Source organism: Carya illinoinensis, chromosome 7, assembly GCF_018687715.1.
Source record: "Carya illinoinensis cultivar Pawnee chromosome 7, C.illinoinensisPawnee_v1, whole genome shotgun sequence".
In the NCBI taxonomy this organism is placed as follows: domain Eukaryota; kingdom Viridiplantae; phylum Streptophyta; class Magnoliopsida; order Fagales; family Juglandaceae; genus Carya; species Carya illinoinensis.
Window position 1 is genome coordinate 12,693,911 of NC_056758.1, and position 22,894 is coordinate 12,716,804.

Below are 22,894 nucleotides of genomic sequence, written 5' to 3' on the forward strand. Positions count from 1 at the left end.
CCTAGGTCCTAGCAGAGCTATGGATAATTTGGCTTTTGTCAAACCCCAGGAATTAAGAATCACTTTAACCAACTCCTTAGACACGTACCCCTTGCAACAAAGTATCTCCAAAGATGTTGAGTTTTCAAGAGGATTATCTCCAAAGAATCCGTGCAAAAGTGCGATTGAAAAATAGCTGTTCGAACATTTCATGAGCAGTGCTATATAGGTGGCAATGAGCTTGGAACTCTTCTAACTCTGAGATCATTTTAGCTAGCCCAACACCAGTTGAATATATTCCAAGCAATTTCCATAATAGTAACTTAATTCAGAGTCTTATCATTTATTCTCAGTTTCCACATCTGTTCCAACACTTTTGATCCAAGCTAGGCCCCAAAAACCACTGGAATTATCAAGTTCCGGGATGGATGGTCCATGTTAAATAGATGTGTGTTAAGGCATTTTGCAGGTAATTTCTACGGAATAAGGTGTGGGTGTAAATATTAGTCCAAGTCAATGTGGAAACAGAGAGCGTCCGACTTTAGTAACTCAGGTCTTCCACCTTTTCTAAAAGTCTTTGGCGTATGTTGTGGAGTCAGTCCAAATCAACGTGGAAATACTTAGTTTCTAAGTTTTAATTTTATAGTTCAGCCAATGAACAGACCAGAATCCTGTATTTCACGCGGTCTAGTTAGTGCTCTCACTATCCAGGTATCGGCCTGTGCAAGATATTTTTCCTTTTTAAAGGTCTTCCAGTCGCATTCATCCATGTGAAATAGATGTGGATATTAAGGCAATTTGCAGGTTTCTACGGAGTAAGATGTGGGTGTATATATTAGTCCAAGCCAATGTGGAAATACAAAGTCTTTCACGCGGTCTAGTTAATGCTCTCACTATGTGAGATATTTTTCCTTTTTAAAAGTCTTCCCAACGTATTATTATATATATCAGTAGAAAAATGGAAAAAATAAGAGTGATCAGTATTTTATGCCAACAAAAAACAAGCTGATTAATTACCAAGAAATCATGAATTGAGGTGTGCGGCAATGTTTTCCAGTTAGGAGGCCGTGGTCTTTGGTGAAGTGTTTGATGTGGGCGTTAGTAATTTTTGTGCAAATCCATGAGCACAAAGGTTGCTTGGAGGACATTGGCCACCGTCTTCCCTCTTGGATTGAAGACGCAGATCAGATGAGCATGAGTGACTGCTGTACTTGGGAGCGAGTCTCGTGCAACTCCACCACAGGTCATGTCATTGAACTCTGCCTCCATGATATAAAGTAACACCTTTATACAGATGGTTTCAGCGGTTCAACAGGCGCAATTCGCGAGGAGCATTTAAATTGGTTGCTAAATGTTTCCCTATTTCAGCCTTTCAAGGAGCTAGCAAGTCTTGATTTGTCCGGCAATGAAATTGATGGTTGCATACCTAATGAAGGTTTGGTTTTTAATTTGTGTCCCTCGCTGCTGCTTCAACTTTCACACTACAACAAAACCACCCACCCCATGCATATATCATCTCCCAACCAATTAAACAAAAAAGAAATAAGTTAATTTACACCCATGCTTTAAATTAACAAATTGTTTAAATGTATTCATCTCTCACAAGCTAGGATTTAGTTGACCTTAAAAGGCCACGTGTCAAATAAGGAAGAACAAGGAAGAGATATTTGTGATATTAGGTCCCATATTTGTTGCATTTTTCTTGTGTTCAGTCCTTTCAGCCTTCCTTTCTCTTTGTTTTCTTTCCTACAGTACACTTCCAATAATCTTCTTGCAGGTTTTGAAAGGCTAGCTGTATTGAGAAGGTTGGAGGTATTGAACCTCACTTTTAATTACTTTGAAGATAGCATTTTACCATCCCTAACTCAACTTTCATCCCTTACCACATTGGTTCTTGCGCATAATGATCATTTGGGAAATTGGGCAATAGCTGCAGGTATTGTTGTATGCAGTCTTCTTTGTGTGTATATAGATTTCTGATTATTCTTCCGACTTTCTTTTTGAAGATACAATAATATAAGAGTTATAGTAGATACAGTTTAAAGATATGCAAGTCTCGCACATTTATTTTAAGATCAAAATTTGCTCACGTTTTCGATAAAAGAAAATATGTGGAGTTTGAAAAAAAGAAAATACATGAAGAAGATTGTACAAATCACTTCTGTCTGTAAAATAAATATAAAGTTCTTACCCTACTTAAAGGCCTCAAGTGGGAGAAAGAAAGACGCATTAAGTATGTCATATACCATTTATTATAGTTCTGTAGGGCCCACTTGATATTTCCATCTCTCTCCCACATGCGGCCTTCAAGTTTGAGATATTGTATCAAATCCATTTACATAAATACTTAGGAATCTAGGATTACGAAGTTTTAGTTCAAATTGTGCATATCTTGCTAACAAGATCTGAAATACTACTTTTCTAGCAAATACTACCGATCGATGACTGCATATTTGCTTTTTCATTTTACGAAATATCACGTACAAGTACAGGTTCTAAAAGCTTGTCAAAGTTAGAGAACCTAGAAACATTGGATATTAGTTTCACTAATTTCAACAAGAGCTCCATATCATCGTTGAGTACTGCAAGCAAATCATCATCCCTTAGGAATCTGAATCTTGCTGGACTTTTGATGGAAGGACCCTTACCTGCCCAAGGCACGCATGATGATCTGTTTTATTAATTTATAGAATTTGCATTCAATTCCCATGCATCCTGTTTTATTTTCTATGTTTTATTTTGTGCAGAATTATCGACGTTAGAAAACTTGGAGAGGTTGGATTTAAGTAGGAATGGTCTCACGGACGGCTTAACACCCAAAGGTAATTCATGACTACTTGATCAGGTAGCTACCTTTCGGAATTTCAAAATTTCCAATTACAAAACTTCACCAAAGGACAAGGGTGTGCTACTAATGGTCCATGTACCCAAAACATCACATCAAGTTTAAATGATATTAGCTACTTAATATTAGACGTTTTCTTTTTATGATTATTGTGCTATTTCTCTTGTGAATTTAACAACTGAGATATTCTTTTCTTCAGAATTCCATAGTTTGTCTAAACTGAGCAAGCTAAAGCACTTAGATTTAAGTTGGAATAACTTCGGGAAGCAAATTTTAAGAGTTTTGGGCGCCCAACTCCCAGCCCTCAAGTCTTTGAACCTAAGTACCAACGAAATCGAAGGGCCTCTTTCTATCAAAGGTATATATGTGCATTTAAACTTGAGTTTTTTTAGATGCTTCAATGAAGAAATCATACGTCAATTTGAATTAATCTTAATTATCAAAATATGGCAAGTTATATGTACTGCTGATCATGATCTGGATCCCTCGGCACAATAATTTCAAACTAACAAATGTGTTCATTCACTATGTGCTATATAGAAATGGCTAATCTAAGCAACTTGGAGGTCTTGATCTTGCGAGATAACCTACTTACTGGAAGATTACCAATCCAAGGTAATATATATTAACTGATCCACTAATATCCAATTAAGGCAAAGATAAATTATGCAAGTTAATGAGAGGGAATTTGCAGAATTTCTCTTTACTATCAATTTTTTTAACCTTTCTAAATATTTTTTCTCATAGTTTCTGTCTTCAAATCAATGGTAGATTTGGCAAATTTAAGTAGGTTGGAGATTTTAGATATGCATGGAAATCACTTCACTGGGAGTATTTCTCCATATATTGGGGCACTATCCTTGGCGAAGGCTATATCCTTATCTGACAATGATTTCAATGGAGATTTTCCTTCTCAAGGTGAGTATGAAAAACAAATTAATCACCCATCTTCAATTAATTCATTAGGATTGAATGCGAGATCAACAAGTTAAAGATAGGCGCTAATTGTTGCATGATTTAGCTATTCTCATTAGTTCCCACTAGAAAATGTAGCAATTAACCATTCATTTTTTTTTTTTTACTATATATATATAAATACACATACATACAAATTGATTTGTTAAAAAAAGTGAAGGAACTGGCCAATTTGCGCCTCGTACTAATTTTATTTCTTATAATAGATTTGTGCAGATTGAAGAAACTTGAAGAATTTGATATTTCGGGCAATGAATTTGAAGGGATCCTTCCTCGATGCATAAATAATATGTCATCACTAAGATTGTTTGATATATCTGGTAATCGTTTCATTGGAAACTTGTCTTCATCTCTAATAGCTAGCTTGAGTCCCACAGCTATTGAGTATATTGATCTTAGTCATAATCTATTTGAGGGCCTATTCTCATTCAGCTTATTCGCTAATCATTCCAAGCTTGAGGTGGTTCGATTTATGAGCGACAACAGCAAACTTGAGATTGAAACTGAAAATCCAGTCGATTGGACCCCATTATTTCAGTTAAAGGCCCTAGTATTGCGAAATTGTAATATGAACAAGCTAACGGCAATATTCCGAAGTTTCTCTTTGATCAGCACAGATTGGAAGTATTTGATTTCTCTCACAATAAGTTGAAAGGAAGCTTCCCCTTTTGGTTGCTAAAAAATATAATACAAGGCTACGACTGCTAAATCTTAGAAATAAACTACTTTCAGATCGAGATATGGGCATTATGAATTTAAGGTGATGCCTTTTGGGTTAGCCAATGCCCCTGCCGCTTTTATGGATTTAATGAATCGGGTATTTAGACCTTATTTGGATTCCTTTGTGGTAGTTTTCATTGATAATATTTTAATTTATTCCTGAGATTTTGAAGAGCATGTTTATCATCTTCATCTAGTTCTTGGGAAATTGAGAGAACACCAGCTATATGCCAAGCTCAGCAAATGTGAATTCTGATTGGAGGAAGTCAGATTTCTTGGGCATGTGATTTCTCGAGATGGGGTGGCTGTTGATCCTAGTAAAGTGGAAGCCATTTTGCCATGGCAGCGTCCAACGACCGTGCGTGAGATCCGGAATTTCTTGGGACTTGCCAGGTATTACCGAAGATTTGTGGAGGGATTTTCTCACCTATCTGGACCTCTCACTGCTTTGACAAGAATGAATGCAGAATTTATTTGGTTAGACAAGTGTAAGGGAAATTTCCAAGAATTGAAGGACAGATTGACAACTGCACCAGTGTTGGCACTTCCAGAACCGCACAAGCCATTTGTAGTCTTCAGCGATGCGTCTAAATTTGGATTGGGTTGTGTCCTTATGCAGGAGGGGGACGGGTTGTTACTTATGCATCTCGTCAGCTAAAGGATCATGAGAAGAATTATCTGACGCATGATTTAGAATTAGCTGCGATTGTGTTTGCTCTTAAGATCTGGCGGCATTTTTTGTATGGAAAAGTTTGTGAAGTATACACCAATCATAAGAGCTTGAAGTACTTGTTTTCCCAGAAGAATCTGAACATGAGATAGAGACAATGGCTAGAGTTAATCAGTGACTACCAGTGCGAGATCAAGTATCATCCGGGGAAGGCAAATATAGTTGTGGATGCTTTGAGTCGAAAGTCGCACTTGGAAGATAAAGCCGAATTGTCAGGATTGGATTCTTTACTTTTCGGGATGAGAAGACTCCTGATTGAAAGTTCACAGCAAGAGCAAATATTATATTCAATTCTTGATATTCGAGCAGCTGATTTTGAGGAATTGAAAACTCTTCAAAGGAAGGACCCGAAGCTGTTGGATATTAGAAAAAGAGTCAGAAAATCTAGAGGGCCGTTGCACTATAGTATGGATAAGGATGGAATTGTTCGGTTCCGAGATCGTAGAGTGGTCCCCAAAGATTCAGAATTTAAGGAGCAGATCATGGCAGAAGCTCATGCGGCCCCTTATTCAGCTCATCCTGGCAGTACAAAGATGTACCGGGACTTGAAGAAAAATTATTGGTGGGAAGGGATCAAGAAGGATATTGCCTTGTATATTGAGAAATGTCACACATGCCGTCAAGTCAAGGCCAAGCATCAAAGACCCGCTGGTATGCTCCAACCCCTCCCTATTCCTGAGTGGAAGTGGGACGACATCACGATGGATTTTGTAGTGGGCTTGCCGAGAACTCCTAGTGGAAAGAACTCAATTTTGGTGATTGTTGACCGGTTAACTAAGAGTGCTCATTTCTTGCCTGTTAATAATACTGATTCCTTGGGTAAGTTGACTCGCTTGTACGTAAAGGAGATAGTGCGGTTGCACGGCATACCGAAGAATATTGTGTCGGATCGGGAACCAAGGTTCACATCTCAGTTTTGGAAAAGTTTGCAGGCAGCATTGGGTACTAAATTGAAGTTTAGTACTGCATATCACCCTCAGATGGACGGCTAATCAGAGCGCACCATTCAGACCCTTGAAGATATGTTACGAACATGTGTTATGGAATTTCAAGGGAGTTGGAAAAATCACTTGCCGCTCATAGAATTTGCTTATAATAATAGCTTCAATGCGTCCATCCAGATGGCTCCTTATGAAGCTCTTTATGGGAGGAAGTGCAGATCACCTTTGTGTTGGGATGAAGTCGGGGAGAATAAAATAGTTGGGCCCGAAATAATTCAAGAAATGCAAAGCCAATTGCGGATTATCAGGGATAAAATGGCGGCAGCTCAGAGTCGTCAGAAAAGCTACGTAGATACAAGGAGGAGAGAGTTATCTTTTGAAGAAGGTGATTGGGTTGATCTCAAAGTCTCTCCCATGAAAAGAGTTAAACGTTTTGGTAAAAGGAGAAAACTGGATCTGAGATATGTTGGCCCTTTTCAGATTTTAGAGAAGGTAGAGTCCGTCGCTTATAGAATTGCTTTGCTAGAATATTTTGGGGATATTCACGATGTCTTCCATGTATTATTCTTAAAGAAGAGTTTTGGACAACAAGAGTCGCGTTTTGTCAAACTAGAGCATATTCAGTTGCAACCGGACCTTACTTATGAGGTTGTTCCTTCACAGATCATGGATTGAAAAGAGCAACAGTTGAGATCCAAGACGATACCTCTGGTAAAGGTGGCATGGGGAGATCCGTTAGCTCAAGATTTCTCTTAGGAGAGAGTAGCTGACATGAGGGAGTAGTACCCCTACTTGTTTGAGTAAATGACGGTACATTTCTTAAACTTGATCTCAATGGAATTATGTGGCTTACTTCAAGTTAGTGTTTGATCTTGCAATTTCGAGGACGAAATTGTTTTTAAGGGGAAGAGGATGTGATACCCCATCTTTACGTGTATTTTCACTAAAGGAGTTTTTTTTAATTTAATTAATATATTAGCTCTTTTATTTTAAATTATTGTATTTTAAATTGATTTTATTTTAATTGATGTGGTGTTTAATTTATTTTAGTCGTTTTATGATTTTTAAAATCGTTTTCGTCGGATCTGTTTTTGGATTCCGGAGGTGAGGACTGGACCTCATTTTCTCTTCTCTTTTCATTTTTTCATTTTTCCTTTTTTTTTTTCCCTTTCTTCTTTTCTTCTTTCTTTCTTTTCTTCTTCTTCTTTTCCTTCTCCTCTCCCACGCGCGAGTTGCTCTTCTCTTTCTCTCTGTCGCCATTCGGCTTGTGCACCCAGACCCACCGCTGTCGGTCGACGTGGCCGACAAAGCCCCCACCGATCAACTCCCCTCCAGCCGGTGCACCACCCCACCAAAAACCAGCCCCATCCGTGCCGCCTTTAACCCCCTATAGCCCATCTAAGCCGCACAACTTTTAGCCATTTCCGGCGCCGTCACTCCACCTCCACCCACCACCTCTTCATCACTTCATCCCCTACCTCTTACTGTCCTAACCCACCCATTTCCGGCCCCGATCCGTTGCCGGAGCAGCTCCCACGAGCTCAACTCCGATCTGCTCCTTTTTGCACTTCCACCGCCATTTCAACCGTCACCCATGGCCAAAACTCACTTCCTTTACCTTCATAAACATCTCTAGACCATTCTCTATCAATTTCGTGTCTTGGTTTGTCTCCGTTCGAAAGTGGATAATTGACAACCCACGACCACAGTGTAAAATACACTATTAAGTTATTTTTTCTCCGTCATTTGCAACGTCGTGATCCTTCGAAAAATATCTTATAGCGCTGTAAGTATTTTTTCAAACTCTATTTTATATTTAAATATATTTTTGCTCTTACAATAAATTATTGGACTGGTTAGTTGATTCCGGACTGAGTCCGAGGAGTTCGGGGGTCGAATTGATTGAGGACGGAGTTACTTGGTTTTGTTGTTTTTGTGATTGGTTGGATGTTTTGGATCTTGAGGTATGCATTGCATGATGCATTCATGTGCATTTTATTTAAAATGAGAAAATCCGGTTTTATTTGTGTAAATAGATTTTCAGGTGTGTGTATCACGACCTCAAGTCGGGATAGGGTATTATCTCGGTGGAGCTCATCTAGTCACTCGGGAGTGGATAATACTGAGTGACATCCCCTAGGTTGTCGCTGGGTGACTACCGGATCGCACGATATGGTAACACTGTCGTGTCGACTCCGTGGTTCCTAGGCTGGCAGGGAATAGAGGATGGCCTGGTCCAGGTACGCGCTAGGCGCGAGAACTGGGCATCGCTCGTTTAGGTGTCACACAGTAGTTATTACCTGTGGTGTGGCACAGGAGCCAGAGTGTGCGGATGATCCCTAGGGAGATCATGATGTATGCAATAATTGGATCGGGTTTTTGGTTTTGGATACGGGCCATTTTCTGGGAAAATGACGAGGTTATGTTTGAGGCTTGGTGATCCATTTTCTAGGAAAATTGTGGTTTCTTGTTTTGGGCCATTATCTGGGATAATGGCAAGGACATGTAATAAAGGTTTTGTTTTGAACCAAAATGGGATTTTGGCGTGCGTCGAAAAATGTGATTTTTATGGGACATGTGCATTTGCATTCTTTCATATATATTGTTGAGTTTAATATGTTTTTATCTTGTGGCGTTTGGATCTTTACTTACCTGTGGCACCATATTGGTACCGTAGATTTTGATGCAGAGGTCGAGGAGGAGGAGGAGGCTGAGCTCGAGGAGGCGGCTCCGCCGGAGTATTGAGTTGGAGTTTTAGGCCTTGTAGTTTGGTTTGAAATGATATTTGTGGCTTGTAATATTTTATTATGTATGTTTTGAATGAGTTTGTATTAAATAAAGAAAATTATGGTACTTAGTTATGAGACTTTTACTATCCGTTGCGTGTTTTTATTTGTACATTTGTTGCATGTACACATACTTAGCACTTGGCGATAGGGTGGTGACCAGTAATGTCATCATCCCGACGTCTCAATTTTCACGTGTCCATACGTGGGATTTGGGGGCGTCACAGGAACGGAGAATGTGAGAAGTTGAGAAAAATGTAGAAAAAATTAGAATTTTCAAATTAATAACATATATATAAATATTTCCTTGTAAATGAAAAATTATTGAAACAGACTACATTATACTAAAAAATACATAATTTAAAAAATAACATTGATAAATAAATTATACCTTATTGAAGAAACCATCAGAATGTTGGACGTGACTACTCTAGTAAAATTCATGCGCCTTATTGATGGAACAAAAGTCAAAAAACATGTTCCTTGTCATTATTCTCTGTAATGGAGATAAAAAAAACAATTGCCTTGTAGAGTATTACTTGTATTAAAAAAAGCACACAATTGGAGTTCCAACAAGATAAAATTTCAACCGAATAAATATCACAAATAAAGCAAAATAGAAAGAGAAAATGAGAAAAGGCTGGTAAAAAAGTAAGGCACAATAATTTTGCATGCTTGTAGAACTTGTAGATGTCTAAAGTGAGTTCCGCCTACATACAATTTCAATCGAATACTATACGCAAGAACACAACCCATGCACACACACGAATAAGCATGCACAATCACCCGCCCACTCACGCACACATGAACACACCCCTGCACATGCTCCCACACTCACATACACCCAAAACCAAAGTGAAATGAAAAGGAGGATGTGATTGCGAAGAAATGAGAGTGGGGAGTTGGAGTAGGAAGGGAGTTGGAGGAGGAGGAGGAGAAGCAGAGGAAGGATGAGAAGAAGGAGGATGATGTGGAGGAGGAGGAGGAGGAGGAATGGAAAGAGTAGAAGTAGAGGAAGAAGTAGAAGAAGAAGATGATGATGATGATGGCGGCAGAGAATCGGAGAAGTTGAGAAAAATGAAGAAAAATAGAATTATTAGATTAATAACATAAATATAAATATTTCCTAGTAAATGAAAAATTATTAAAGTAGACTAGTAAGTACGTTAAACCAAAAAAGAACATATAATTTCAAAAATAACATTGATAAATAAATTATACCTTATTGAAAAAGCTATCAAAATGTTAAACGCAACTACTCTTGCAAAATTCAATAGTATTTTTTGTTCCTTGTCATTATTTTTTGTAATAGAGAAAAAAAAAAACCAATTGCCTTGTAGAGTATTACTTGTATTAAGAAAAACACTTAATTGGAGTTCCTCCAAGTTCAAGTTTCATTCTAATAAATATCTCAAATAAAGATAAATAGAAAGAGAAAATGAGAAAAGTCTGATAAAAAGTAAGGCACAATCAATACCTTTGCATAGTTGTAGAACTTGTAGATGTCCAAGTTGAGCTCTTCCTACATACAATTTCAATTGAACACCACACACAAGCACACAACCCACATGCACTCTTGAATAAAAATGCACACTCACCCACCCACTCACTCACACATGAACACGCACTTGCACATGATCCCATAGCCACACCCACCCAAAACCAAAGTGAAATGAAGAGGAGGATGAGAATGCGAAGAAATGAGATTAGGGAGTTGGAGTAGGAAAGGAGTTGGAGGAGGAGTAAATGAAAAATTATTGAAGCAAACTATGTCACACCAAAAAAGAACATAATTTCAAAAATAAAATTGATAAATATATTATACCTTATTGAAGAAGCCATCAAAATGTTAAACGCGACTACTCTCGCAAAATTCAAGCACCATTTTATATGATGGAACAAAGGCCAAAAAATATGTTCCTTGTCATTATTTTTTATACTAGAGAAAAGAAGAAGAAGAAGAAGAAATTGCCTTGTAGAGTATTACTTGTATTAAGAAAAACACTTAATTGGATAAAGTTTAAACCGAATAAATATCACAAATAATGATAAATAGAATATGAAAATCAGAAAAGACTAGTAGAAAGTAAGGCACAATACCTTTGTATGGTTGTAAAACTGGTAGATATCCAAGCTGAGTTCCTCCTACATACAATTTCAATCGAATACCATACACAAGCACACTACCCATGTGCACACGTTAATTAGCAGCACACTTACACACCCACTCACACGGATATGAACACCCACCCAAAACCAAAGGAAAATTAATAGCAGAGAGTATGCACTTGGAGCAGTAGGAGTAGGATTAGGATTAGGAGAGGAGTTGGAGCACAAGTAAAGGAAGGATGAGAAGAACATGAAGAGAAGGAGTAGGAATAGGAGTAGGAGTTGGAGGAGGAGGAGTAGGAGTAGGAGTAGGAGCGGAAAGAGAAGAAGCAAAGGAAGGAGTATAAGAAGAAGATGACGACGATGACGTTGACGACAACGGCAATGGAGAATGGGAGAAGATGAGAAAAATGAAGAAAAAATTAGAATTTTTAGAAAAAATGAACATAAATATAAATATTTCCTAGTAAATGAAAAATTATTGAAGCAGTCTATGTTATACTAAAAAACAAAAAACACAATTTCAAAAATAACATTGATACATAAATTATACCTTATTGAAGAAGCCATCAGAATGTTGGACTTAGCCACTCTAGCAAAATTCATGCACCTTCTTATATGATGGAACAGAGGCCAAAAAATATGTTCCTTGTCATTATTGTCTATAATGGAAAAAAAAAAAAATTCCTTATAGTGTATTACTTGTATAAAAAATAGCACCTAATAACTCAAGATAAAGTTTCAACTGAATAAATACCACAAATAAAGAAAAATAAAATGAGAAAAGGCTAGTAAAAAGATAGGCACAATACCTTTGCATGCTTGTAGAACTTGTATCTATGTCCAAGCTGAGTTCCTACAACATATAATTTCAGTCGAATACCACACACAAGCACACAACCCACACGCACACTTGAATAAAAATGCACACTCACCCACCCAATCACACGCACATGAACACACACCCTTGCACATGCTCCTACACCCCACACCCACCCAAAACAAAAGCAAAATGAAGAGGAGGATGGAAATGTAAAGACATGAGATTAGGGATTGGAGTAGGAAATGAGTCAGAGGTGGGGGAGTAGAGGAAGGATGAGAAGAAGATGATGAGAAGGCGTAAAAGAAGGTGTCGGAGTCAGAGTCAAAGTCGGAGTAGGAGTCAGAGGATGAGGAAGGAGAGGACGAGGAGGAGGAGAGAAAAGAGTAGAAGTAGAGGACGGAGAAGATGAAGAAAATGATGACGTTGGCAGCGGAGAATGGGAGAAGTTGAGAAAAATGAAGAACAAATTAGAATTTTTAGATTAATAACATAAATATAAATATTTCCTATTAAATGAAAAATTATTGAAGCATACTACATTATACCAAAAAAGAGCATTATTTCAAAAATAAAATTGATAAATAAATTATACCTTATTGAAGAAGCCATCAAAATGTTGGATGTAACTACTATAGAAAAATTATACCTTATATGATAGAACAAAGGCCAAAAAATATGTTCTTGTCATTATTATCAGTGATGGAGAAAAACAAATAAAAAGACAATTGCCTTGTAGAGTATTAGTTGTATTAAAAAAAAACACCTAATTGGAGTTCCTTCAAGATAAAGTTTGAACCAAATAAATATTACAAATAAAGATAAATAGAAAGAGAAAATGAGAAAAGACCGGAAAAAAGTAAGGTACAATACCTTTGCATGATTGTAGAACTGGTAGATGTCCTAGTTAAGTTCCTCCTACATACAATTTCAATCAAATAACACATGCAATAACACAACTCATGCGCACACGCGAATAAGCATGCACATTCACCCACCCACTCACACGCACATGAACACACACCCTTGCACATGCTGCCAACCTACACCCACCCAAAACCAAAGCAAAATGAAGAGAATGGTGGGAATGCAAAGAAATGAGAGTAGAGAGTTGGAGTAGGAAAGGAGTCGGAGGAGGCGGCGAAGTTGAGGAAGGATGAGAAGAAGATGAAGAGAAGGCGTAGGAGTCTGAGGTTGAGTAGGAGTCGGAGGAGGAGGAGGAGTAGGAACGGAAAAAATAAAAATAGAGGAAGGAGTAGAAGAAGAAGAAGAAGACGATGGTGGCAGAGAATGAGAGAAGTTGAGAAAAACGAAGAAAAAATTAGAACTTTTAGATTAATAACATAAATATAAATATCTCCTAGTAAATGAAAAATTATTGAAGCAGATTTCGTTACACCAAAAAAGAACATACTTTCAAAAATAACATTCATAAATAAATTATACCTTATTGAAGAAGTCATCAGAATGTTGGACGTGGCTACTCTTGCAAAATTCATGCACCCTTTTTATATGATGGAACAAAGGCAAAAAATATGTTCCTTGTCATTATTTTCTGTACTGGAGAAAAACAAAAAAAGAAGAAGAAGAAATTTCCTTCTAAAGTATTACTTGCATTTAAAAAAACACCTAATTGGAGTTCCTCCAAGATAAAGTTTCAATCCAATAAATATCACAAATAAAGATAAATAGAAAGAGAAAATGAGAAAAGATTGGTAAAAAGTAAGGCACAATACCTTTGCATAGTTGTAGAACTTGTAGATGTCCAAGTTGAGTTCCTCCTACACACAATTTCAATTGAATGCCACACCCAAAGCACACAACCCACATGTATACTTGAATAAGCATGCACACTCACCCACCTACTCACACGCACATGAACACACACCCCTACACATGCTCTCACACCCACACCCACCCAAAACCAAAGCAAAATGAAAAGGAGAATGGGAATGCGAAGAAACGAGAGTAGGGAGTTGGAGTAGGAAAGGAGCCAAAGGAGGAGGATGAAGAGTAGAGGAAGGAGGAGAAGAAGATGAAGAGAAGACATAGAAGTTAGAGGTTGAGTAGGAGGAGGAGGACGAGGACGAGGTGGAGGAGGATGTCCTTGGATGAAGAGGAGGAGGAATGGAAAGAGTATAAGTAGAGGAAGGAGTAGAAGAAGAAGATGATGGTGATGGCGGAGGAGAATGTGACAAGTTAAGAAAAATGAAGCAAAAATTAGAATTTTTAGATTAATAACATAAATATAAAAATATTTCCTATTAAATGAAAAATTATTGAAGCAGACTACATTATACCAAAAAAGAACATAATTTAAAAAATAACATTGATAAATAAAATATACCTTATTGAAGAAGCCATTAGAATGTTGGATGCAACTACTTTAGCAAAATTCATGCACCTTCTTATATGATGGAGTAAAGGCCAAAAAATATGTTCCTTGTCATTATTCTCTATGATGGAGAAAAACAAATATAAAAAGCAAATATGCCTTGTAGAGTATTAGTTGTATTAAAAAAAAACACCTATTTGGAGTTCCTCTAAGATAAAGTTTGAACCAAATAAAGATCACAAATAAAGAAAACTAGAATGAGAAAATGAGAAAAGACTGGTAAAAAAAGTAAGGCACAATACCTTTGCATGGTTGTAGAACTTGTAGATGTCAAAGCTGAGTTCCTCCTATATACAATTTCAATCGAATACTATACACAAGCGCACACGTTAATAAGCAAGCACACTCACACACCCACTCACATGCACATGAACACACACCCTTGCACATGGACCCATGCCCACATCCATTGAAAACCAAAGGAAAATTAATAGGAGAATGCAAATGTGAAGAAATGAGAGTATGTAGTTGGAGCAGGAGTATGAGTAGGAGAGGAGTTAGAGGAGAAGTGTAGGAAGGATGAGAAAGAGATGAAGAGAAAGGCGTAGGAGTTAAAGAAGGAGGAGGAGGAGGAGTAGAGGAAGGAGTAGAAGAAGAAGATGATGTCGACGACGACGATAGCGGCTGAGAATGGGAGAAGATGGGAATTTTTAGATTAATAACATAAATATAAATATTTCCTAGTAGATAAAAAATAACATAATTTCAAAAATAACATTGCTATAAATAAATTATACCTTATTGAAGAAGCCATCAGAATGTCAAATTCGACCACTTTAGCAAAATTATACCACAAAGGCCAAAAAATATGTTCCTTGTCATTATCGTCTGTAATGGGGAAAAACAAAAACAAAAACAATTGCTTTGTAGAGTATTTAAAAGAAACTCCTAATTGGAGTACCTCCAAGATAAAGTTTCAACTGAATAAATATCACAAATAAAGATAAATAGAAAGAGAAAATGAGAAAAGACTAGTAAAAAGTAAGAGATAAGACCTTTGATTGCTTGTAGAACTTGTAGATGTCCAATTTCAGTTCCTCCTATATACAATTTCCATCAAATATCACACACGAGCACACAATCCACGCGCACACACATGCACATGAATACACACACCCCTGCACATGCACCCACACTCATCCAAAACCAAAGTAAAATGAAGAGGATGATGAGAATGTGAAAAAATGAGTGTAGGGAGTTGGAGTAGGAGTAGGAGAATGAGTGGAGTCGTCGTCGTGAGAAGTAGAGGAAGAGGAAGGATGAGATGAAGATGAAAAGAAGGCGTAAATGTAGGAGTATGAATCAAAGTTAGAGTAGGAGTGGGAGTCAGAGGAGGGAGGAGGAGGAGAGGAAGAGAAGAAGCAAATGAAGGAGTTGGAGAAGAAGATGATGACGACAATGGTGGTGGTGGAGAATGGGAAAAGATGGGATAAGTTATATTTTTTAGGCTAATAATATAAATATAAATATTCCCTAGTAAATAAAAAGTTATTGAAGCTGAAATTTCAGTATGTTATATTGAAAAAGAATATAATTTCGAAAGTAAATATTTATAAATGAATTATACCTTATTGAAACCTTCGTAACGTTGGACGCAACTGTTATAGTAAAATATGTTCCTTGTCATAGTAATTGTTTGTAATGCAAAAAACAAACAAAAAAATTGCCTTGCAAAGTGTGCATATATATTAAAAAAACACCTATAAAGAAGCCTGGTGACAACTAATTACAGTTCCTCCAAGAAATAGTTCAAGCGAATAAATAATACTCATAAAGATAAATAGAGAGAAAATGAGAAAGCACCCCTGAAAAGTCGTACCTTTGTATTTCTTGAGCTTGTAGATGTCCAATTTGAGTTCTTCCTACATACAGTTCCAACCGAGTACTACAAATAAGCACACAATTGCTCACACACCCAAACAAGTACGCACACTTACCCACCCACAAACACAGACACACACAGCACATGCATGCACACCCATAGTCATACGCACACCCGCACGCACCCACAACCAAAAGCACACACGCACGCTCGCTCGCATAAGCACACAGCCAGACACCACCCTCGCACACACAACCAAACGCATGCACGCACACACCCAAACCGAAACCCATTCACACCCACGCGCACTCACACCCACGACCACACCCACACCCACGGGCACCCACAACCAAACACACGCCCGTCCCTTGCAGACGCATACAACCACACAGCCAGCTACGCATGCACAACCTCACACCCACGTTCTTTGAAATCATATGCGACCCTAAATTTAGGTCGGGCAATTTACTATGCAAACCAGCTTCGTACGTTCTTTTTCCCCGAGAAATGAATTGCAAAAGGTTCTCAAGTGCTGTACTTCAAATTATAAATTTCTACCATCTTCAAGAAGGCAGAATCAACCCTAGATATTCGAAGTCAAATTAAAGATGGGCAGGATATCAAAAAGGTTCGATTACATTAACCACCACAGCACAAACCATTCCTGGATTTCGCACTTAAGAATGAAGTTCTCATGACCAAGAATATAAATAAGGTTACCTGACTCAAATCCTTTTCAATATCGGCATTCATCATGTGGGTCCTAGTGATTTGCTCACCCTGATGATGCAACTTCTCAAGGGTCCTTCTAGCATCTTCCCTGTTGTCCTCTGAAATCTTCAGGCAGTTGTTAACCGACTCTGTGTTCTCCCCAACCTTGTACATAGCATAATTCTCCAGTTCTTGACACTCTTTTCTGCAAGCATGCAAAATTATATTGGCTGGCGATTTAAAAAATCCAACATTCTGACAACAAAATAAGATTCCTATACCAACACGAATATTGCTTCGTTCAACGTCTCTAAATCAAAAGAACCTGCCTTCATTCAACACTCAAGTGTTGTACCGAGAAACATGGAATTTTTCAATCAGTAAGAAAGGTGTGGATCTCTTTCATGGTTCAACTATGCTCTAATCTGAAAGAAGGATATTATGGGATAATTTTGTAAACGCCACAATTGACTGTTCATATAACGTGTTCTTCACGTGAAAATGCAAAAGACCCCTAATGGCGAACAGCTTGGAGCGACACCCAGAATGCCATCAGATATGTCTACTCATTTTTTTTTTCTTTTTCCTTCGATAAGTACTTTGAACCTTTAATTATTATAAGAAAGAAAACCCGTATGTACCAGAATGAAACATGAAATTTGACAGATTTTTACTCAAATCATGCCAATACGAAAAAAACATGGCAGAGAAAGAATTTGACCTTTACGGAGACGATGTCTAGCATAATTAGTATAGATGCAGCAACGTGAATCAAGAACTATATGTCACACTAAATAACTTTTCTGAAAGCCAATGAAATAGAAGTAAAGATCCTAAGCGCAGAGAGAGAGAGAGAGAGAGAGAGAGAGAGGAAAATTAGAAATGGCACTGCTGCATTACATTGGTGTGCAAAAGAAAAAGACGTACCATTGAATACAACTAAAACAGCCATTCCCCCCTTTTCTCCGCTACCAAAGAAATCAAGAAAGATCGAGATCCGGGAAAAGAATCAGAAGAAAGCAGAAAAAAAGAGCGGAGGAGTACCAGATGGGTACCTGAAATCAATTACCAAGAAGAAAGAAAACAGGGGAAAAATAATTGGTCTCTGAGTCGCGTACAGAAAAGCTTCGTACACGAACCAATCTCTCTCTCTCTCTCTCTCTCTCTCTCTCTCTCTCTCTCTCTCTCTCTCTCTCTCTCTCTCTCTATGTGTGGGTGAAGAAGATGAAACACATATGAGAGGCGTCGAGGAAATGCAGAGTACTCAAATAGCCCTTAATTTGAAAAGTTTGGAGTTTTCGACAAAATTTCAGACCGTTGGAATTCCTAGCCGTTTTTTCTAAATTTTGGATCCGTTGTCTTTTTTACTGCAAAATAACCTCGCAATAGAATTTTTAAGAAAAATGATCAGAATGCATTAATATTAACACACACTTGGTAGTTGTTGGGCTGGAATTTAGATTAGTGGAAGGCCTACGTACACCCAAACTTCGCATGATTTTCAAAACTTCAAAACGATAGATACATTTTGCACCCTCAGATTATTGATCAGAGTTTTACATTTTGTACTTCAAAATAGAAAATGTAATATATTGCATTAGGAATAATTACAATATATGTATGTATAACCCTCCTTCGAGAGTCCTTTTTATGAAGCCAATGTATTATATATAGGAAAAATCCCCTTTGCCGCCTCGGGTTTGCCGCCCGGGTTGACCGTTGGGTAAAAAATATTACTTAGTAATTAAGAAAATAATTTTAAGTGTATTGATATTTTTTTTTACTTAATAATTAAAAAAATGATTAAAAAATGTAAAATGAAAAATAGAAAAAAAAAATGCCCAGCAATATGTCTGGGGGCGGCATAGTAGCCCGATCCATTATATATATCTACAAGAAATAAGATTTTTTACGGCGATTTTCCATCTGCTGAATGTAAAATTGTTGCAAAAATCTGTTAATTGCAACGACTTTTGACTAGTCTTGGAATTCTAACATCAACTTCTTGGACTGTACTTTTGCTGCGCTTTAAGCCCTATTGAGACGAAAACATTCGCCGTAAAATAAAAACTTGTTGCGACATTCAAAATTGCTGCAATTGGATTTTGACAGGGCGGGAAAACTCATATGTCACCCCTCCCACTCCTTCAATTTTATCCCGATTTCCCTTTCTTCACCAACTTCTTCTTCTTCATTTGTCTCTACCTGCAAATTAATTAAAACCCAATGGATATTGTTTGACACGGCTGTCCCTTCCACCGAAAATCACCAAACTAATTAAGGTCAGATATCACAATTTGGAAGCCTTTTTAATACGAATCAATCAAATAGATCATAACATATATGGGTTCTCTGTTTATATAGAGGCCGTGAGGCATATGTTATTATGTGATAGCAGATTTATATATTATTCGAAATTCAAATGTTTGAGATGGAGCATTTATCCATACTCAAACGATACTTATATTCAACCCGGTAACTTCCTTTCTCTAATGGGTTCTCAAGCACTTTTCTTCTTGGTGGGTAATGTGAATTGGGCCTTGGAGGTGAACTCAGCCCTCAAGTGGTTAAGTTAGCGATTTGATTAGTTATCCAAGTCCATTGGTTAACCCAATCGGCCTCAAAGGATATCGTGTCCCTTCAATTTCTATTTTTTATTAAAATTATAAAAAATGTTTACAATAGAATGTAATAGAAAAACACAAATATTTTTTTTTTTTTTGATATTCAAACTTCCAACTTCATTAAATAACAGAGAAGATTACAGACATAAATCAAACCATAAGGTTTGAAATAGAAAGTCCGGAATACAATCACACCATGTGGTAATACTACCAACATTCCTACCATATTGGGCTAAAGAATGAGCAGCCATATTTGCTTCCCTATAAGCATGTGTAAACAAACATTCCCCAAACATAGTAGACAACTGTTTAATCTCGTAATAAATCCCACCAAACAAAGAGCTGGACATGCTATCTTGATTTAAAGCTTCAATAACCAGGAGGCAGTCACTTTCCACTTGTATATGAGAAATACCCATACCTGCACAGAGTTGCAAACCACATAAGATAGCCAGAAGTTCAATGTGCTCAACATCATCAACTGCCACTTCTGGTATAGATGCAGCCAGCAACGTTCTGCCCCTACTGTCTTGGAGAATAGCACCTGCTCCAGCGGTTCCAGATTCAACACATAGAGATCCATCCACATTCAACTTTAAAAAGTCCCCTTGCGGCATCTTCCATTTATAAAAGTCTTGCACCTGCCTTCTATTCCTTTTATATACATCTTTATAATTCTTTAACAGAGATAAAGCATGCTCAGCTGCATTGTGAGGAGAAATGACAAGTTGATCATGGAAAGATTTATTCCGTCTATACCAGAAACCCCAGGCCACCGAGAAAAAAATAGATAGGCTTTCCCAAAGATTAGCCTTACAAAATTTGAAAGCTATATCTATAATACTTGAATGAGATTCTGAAATTAGTGTAGGTAACAGTTTCAACCAAGAATCTTTCAACAACTTACATTCCACCAAAGCATGAAGGATTCCTTCCTCCTTTTCATTGCAGAAACTATAGGTTTGATTAATAGGAACGTGCTTCAACAATAAATTTGACTTTGTAGGCAGTCCATCCTTACAAGCTCGCCAAGCAAATATTTTTATCTTGTGAGGAACAGGCATCTTCCAAATATTTTTCCAAACCAGTCTGTGGGCAGCAGCCATAGAGGATTCAGCTTCATTAGGCCCTTGATTTTCCATGATGAACCGGTAGCAACTTTTAACACTAAATAAACCACTTCTTTCAAAGCCCCATACCCTTTTATCTCCATCATTTACAGCCCCAAAAGTCAGTTTCAAAATATCCCTTACTATTCTTGGATTAAAGAGAGCTCTAAGTTTTTCCCTATCCCATAATCTAGAATTTCCAGAAAATAAAGTATTGACACTGTCCATTTCAGTTCCCTCCCTAATCTCAATCCCTTCCTTCACCAAAGAAAGATGACCCGGGATCCATTTATCCAACCAAATATTAATAGAATTTCCGTCCCCGATCCTCCATCTGCAGCCATCAACTGCCCATTTTCTTGCCTCCCAAATCCCTCGCCAAGAAAAAGAAGGAGACCTTCCCAAACCAGCTGTCAAGAAGTTTGAAGAAGGAAAATACTTTGACTTTAGCAACCTATGCAGTAAGGAAGTTTCATCTTGGAGCAACCTCCAACCTTGTTTCGCTAACATAGCCAAATTATGAATTCTCAGCTTTTTAAAACCCAAACCTCCCCAAGCTTTAGTTGCACACATTTTACTCCAATTTAACCAATGTATTTTCCTCTCGTTATCTTTCTGTCCCCACCAAAAACGAGCCATCATGGCCTCCAACTCATCACATAAGCTTGAAGGAAGAAGAAAACAACTCATAGAATATGACGGAATTGAAAGCGCCACTGCCTTTAACAAGATTTCCTTTCCCCCTTGAGAGAGCAACTTTTCTTTCCACATTTGCAGTTTTTGCCATACTCTATGTTTAATGACTTGGAATGCTCGGTTCTTTGATCTTCCCACAAAAGGTGGTAACCCCAGATACTTGTCATATTGCTGAATTTCAGAATTACCCCATAAGTTTTTAATCTCTTCTCGGGTTTCACTCGGCACATTACCACTAAAAACCATGGATGTTTTCTCTTTATTAATCCTTTGACTAGAAACTGCCTCATATTTTTCCAGAATTGCTTGAACCCTCCTATTCTCTTCAGACTCAGCCTTACAAAACACCAAACTATCATCAGCAAACAGTAAGTAAGTGATATTCGGAGCCCCTCTGCAAATTTTAACTCCTGAAAGTTGCTTCCTCAATCCAGCTTCCTTTAATAAACTGGTTAAGCCCTCAGAACATAAGAGAAAAAGATAGGGGGACAAAGGATCCCCCTGTCTAAGACCTCTTGAAGGGGTTATAGGGCCCTTCGGTTCACCATTAACAAGCACCGAAAAGGAAACTGAACTAACACACAGCATAATCAACTTTACAAACTCATCATCAAAACCCAACACCTCCATGATAGATTTTAAAAAGCCCCACTTCACCCGGTCATACGCTTTACTCATATCCAGTTTCAAAGACATAAAACCCTGTTTTCCTGACCTCTTTTGCCTCAAGTAATGAATTAATTCATAAGCTATAAGAACATTATCCGTAATTAAACGCCCCGGCACAAAAGCACTTTGTCATTCCCCAATAATACTAGGTAACACCAATTTCAGCCTATTTGCAATAACTTTAGCAATCAACTTATAGGCCACATTACATAAACTAATTGGCCTATAATCCGTTACTCTAGTGGGAGACTTTTTCTTTGGGATCAAAGAGATAAAAGTATGATTAAGAGATGATGGAAAAGAACTTGAGTTGAGGGCATTCAGAACAGCTGCAGTCACTGATCTACCCACCACGTGCCAATATTTTTGGAAAAAAATTGGCGACATGCCATCTGGACCCGGAGCCTTTGAAGGGTGCATCTGATGAAGCGCCGCCTTAACCTCCTCTTCAGTATATGTTCTTCTTAAATCATCATTCATGTGAGGCGTCACTCTTCCCCTCAAGGCATGCAGAAACTCTAGAGAATCATTTAGACTTGAAGAAGTAAACAACTCTCTAAAGTAATCAAGGATTACATTATCCATACTGGACCGCTCATGCCACTCCCCTGCTCATCTTGAAATCCAAATATTTATAATAGCTATAAATGTTGTAATTATGGAGGATTACAATAAGATATATTAATTATGAAGGATAAAAAAACAAAAAAACAAAACAAAACCTACTAATAAGAAAAAAAGAATGGAAAGGGAGATCTTAGGAGCCTTTCAAGAAATTAATTAGGAATGAAACATCACTTACTATAAACGTTTCACCCATTTCCATTGGAAATAAATTTATTAAAATTATTTCTTTAAAATGTCGTATAAATAAAATAAGAATTGATATAGTAGATTGTCGGATAAAGATCTTAGATCAAGATAAAATTCTAGAATATCTTTATCCTAAATTATCTATAATTT

The 22,894-nt window shown here is 37.5% G+C and overlaps 2 protein-coding genes across 5 annotated transcripts; one reads left to right on the forward strand and one right to left on the reverse strand.

Moving 5' to 3' along the window:
• The first annotated feature begins 1,181 nt into the window (after positions 1-1,181).
• Positions 1,182-4,651, forward strand: LOC122316695 (receptor-like protein 56). Its single transcript, XM_043133419.1, has 9 exons — positions 1,182-1,222; positions 1,348-1,414; positions 1,757-1,915; positions 2,472-2,636; positions 2,727-2,801; positions 3,024-3,182; positions 3,365-3,439; positions 3,596-3,742; positions 4,006-4,651. Exons 4-9 carry the CDS (start codon positions 2,612-2,614, stop codon positions 4,449-4,451), a joined length of 927 nt encoding a protein of 308 aa, XP_042989353.1. The 5' UTR covers positions 1,182-1,222; positions 1,348-1,414; positions 1,757-1,915; positions 2,472-2,611; the 3' UTR covers positions 4,452-4,651.
• Positions 4,652-13,170: 8,519 nt separating this feature from the next.
• On the reverse strand, positions 13,171-18,048 carry LOC122315348. 4 transcript variants are annotated; one of them, XR_006244013.1, is made up of 6 exons: positions 17,761-18,048; positions 16,843-17,038; positions 16,120-16,162; positions 15,296-15,340; positions 13,642-15,128; positions 13,171-13,409 (listed from the first exon to the last, which is right to left on the reverse strand). XR_006244013.1 is itself a non-coding variant. In XM_043131217.1 (6 exons), the coding sequence occupies exons 3-6, from the start codon at positions 17,005-17,007 to the stop codon at positions 14,956-14,958; spliced, it is 426 nt and encodes a 141-aa protein (XP_042987151.1). In that variant the 5' UTR covers positions 17,008-17,038; positions 17,761-17,801; positions 17,889-18,048; the 3' UTR covers positions 13,171-14,955. The 4 variants fall into 4 exon arrangements, 3 of the variants coding, with proteins under 3 accessions (XP_042987151.1, XP_042987150.1, XP_042987149.1); XM_043131217.1 differs by having other exon boundaries at positions 13,171-15,128; positions 17,761-17,801; positions 17,889-18,048; XM_043131216.1 differs by having other exon boundaries at positions 13,171-15,128; positions 17,889-18,048.
• Between the last annotated feature and the right edge of the window lie 4,846 nt (positions 18,049-22,894).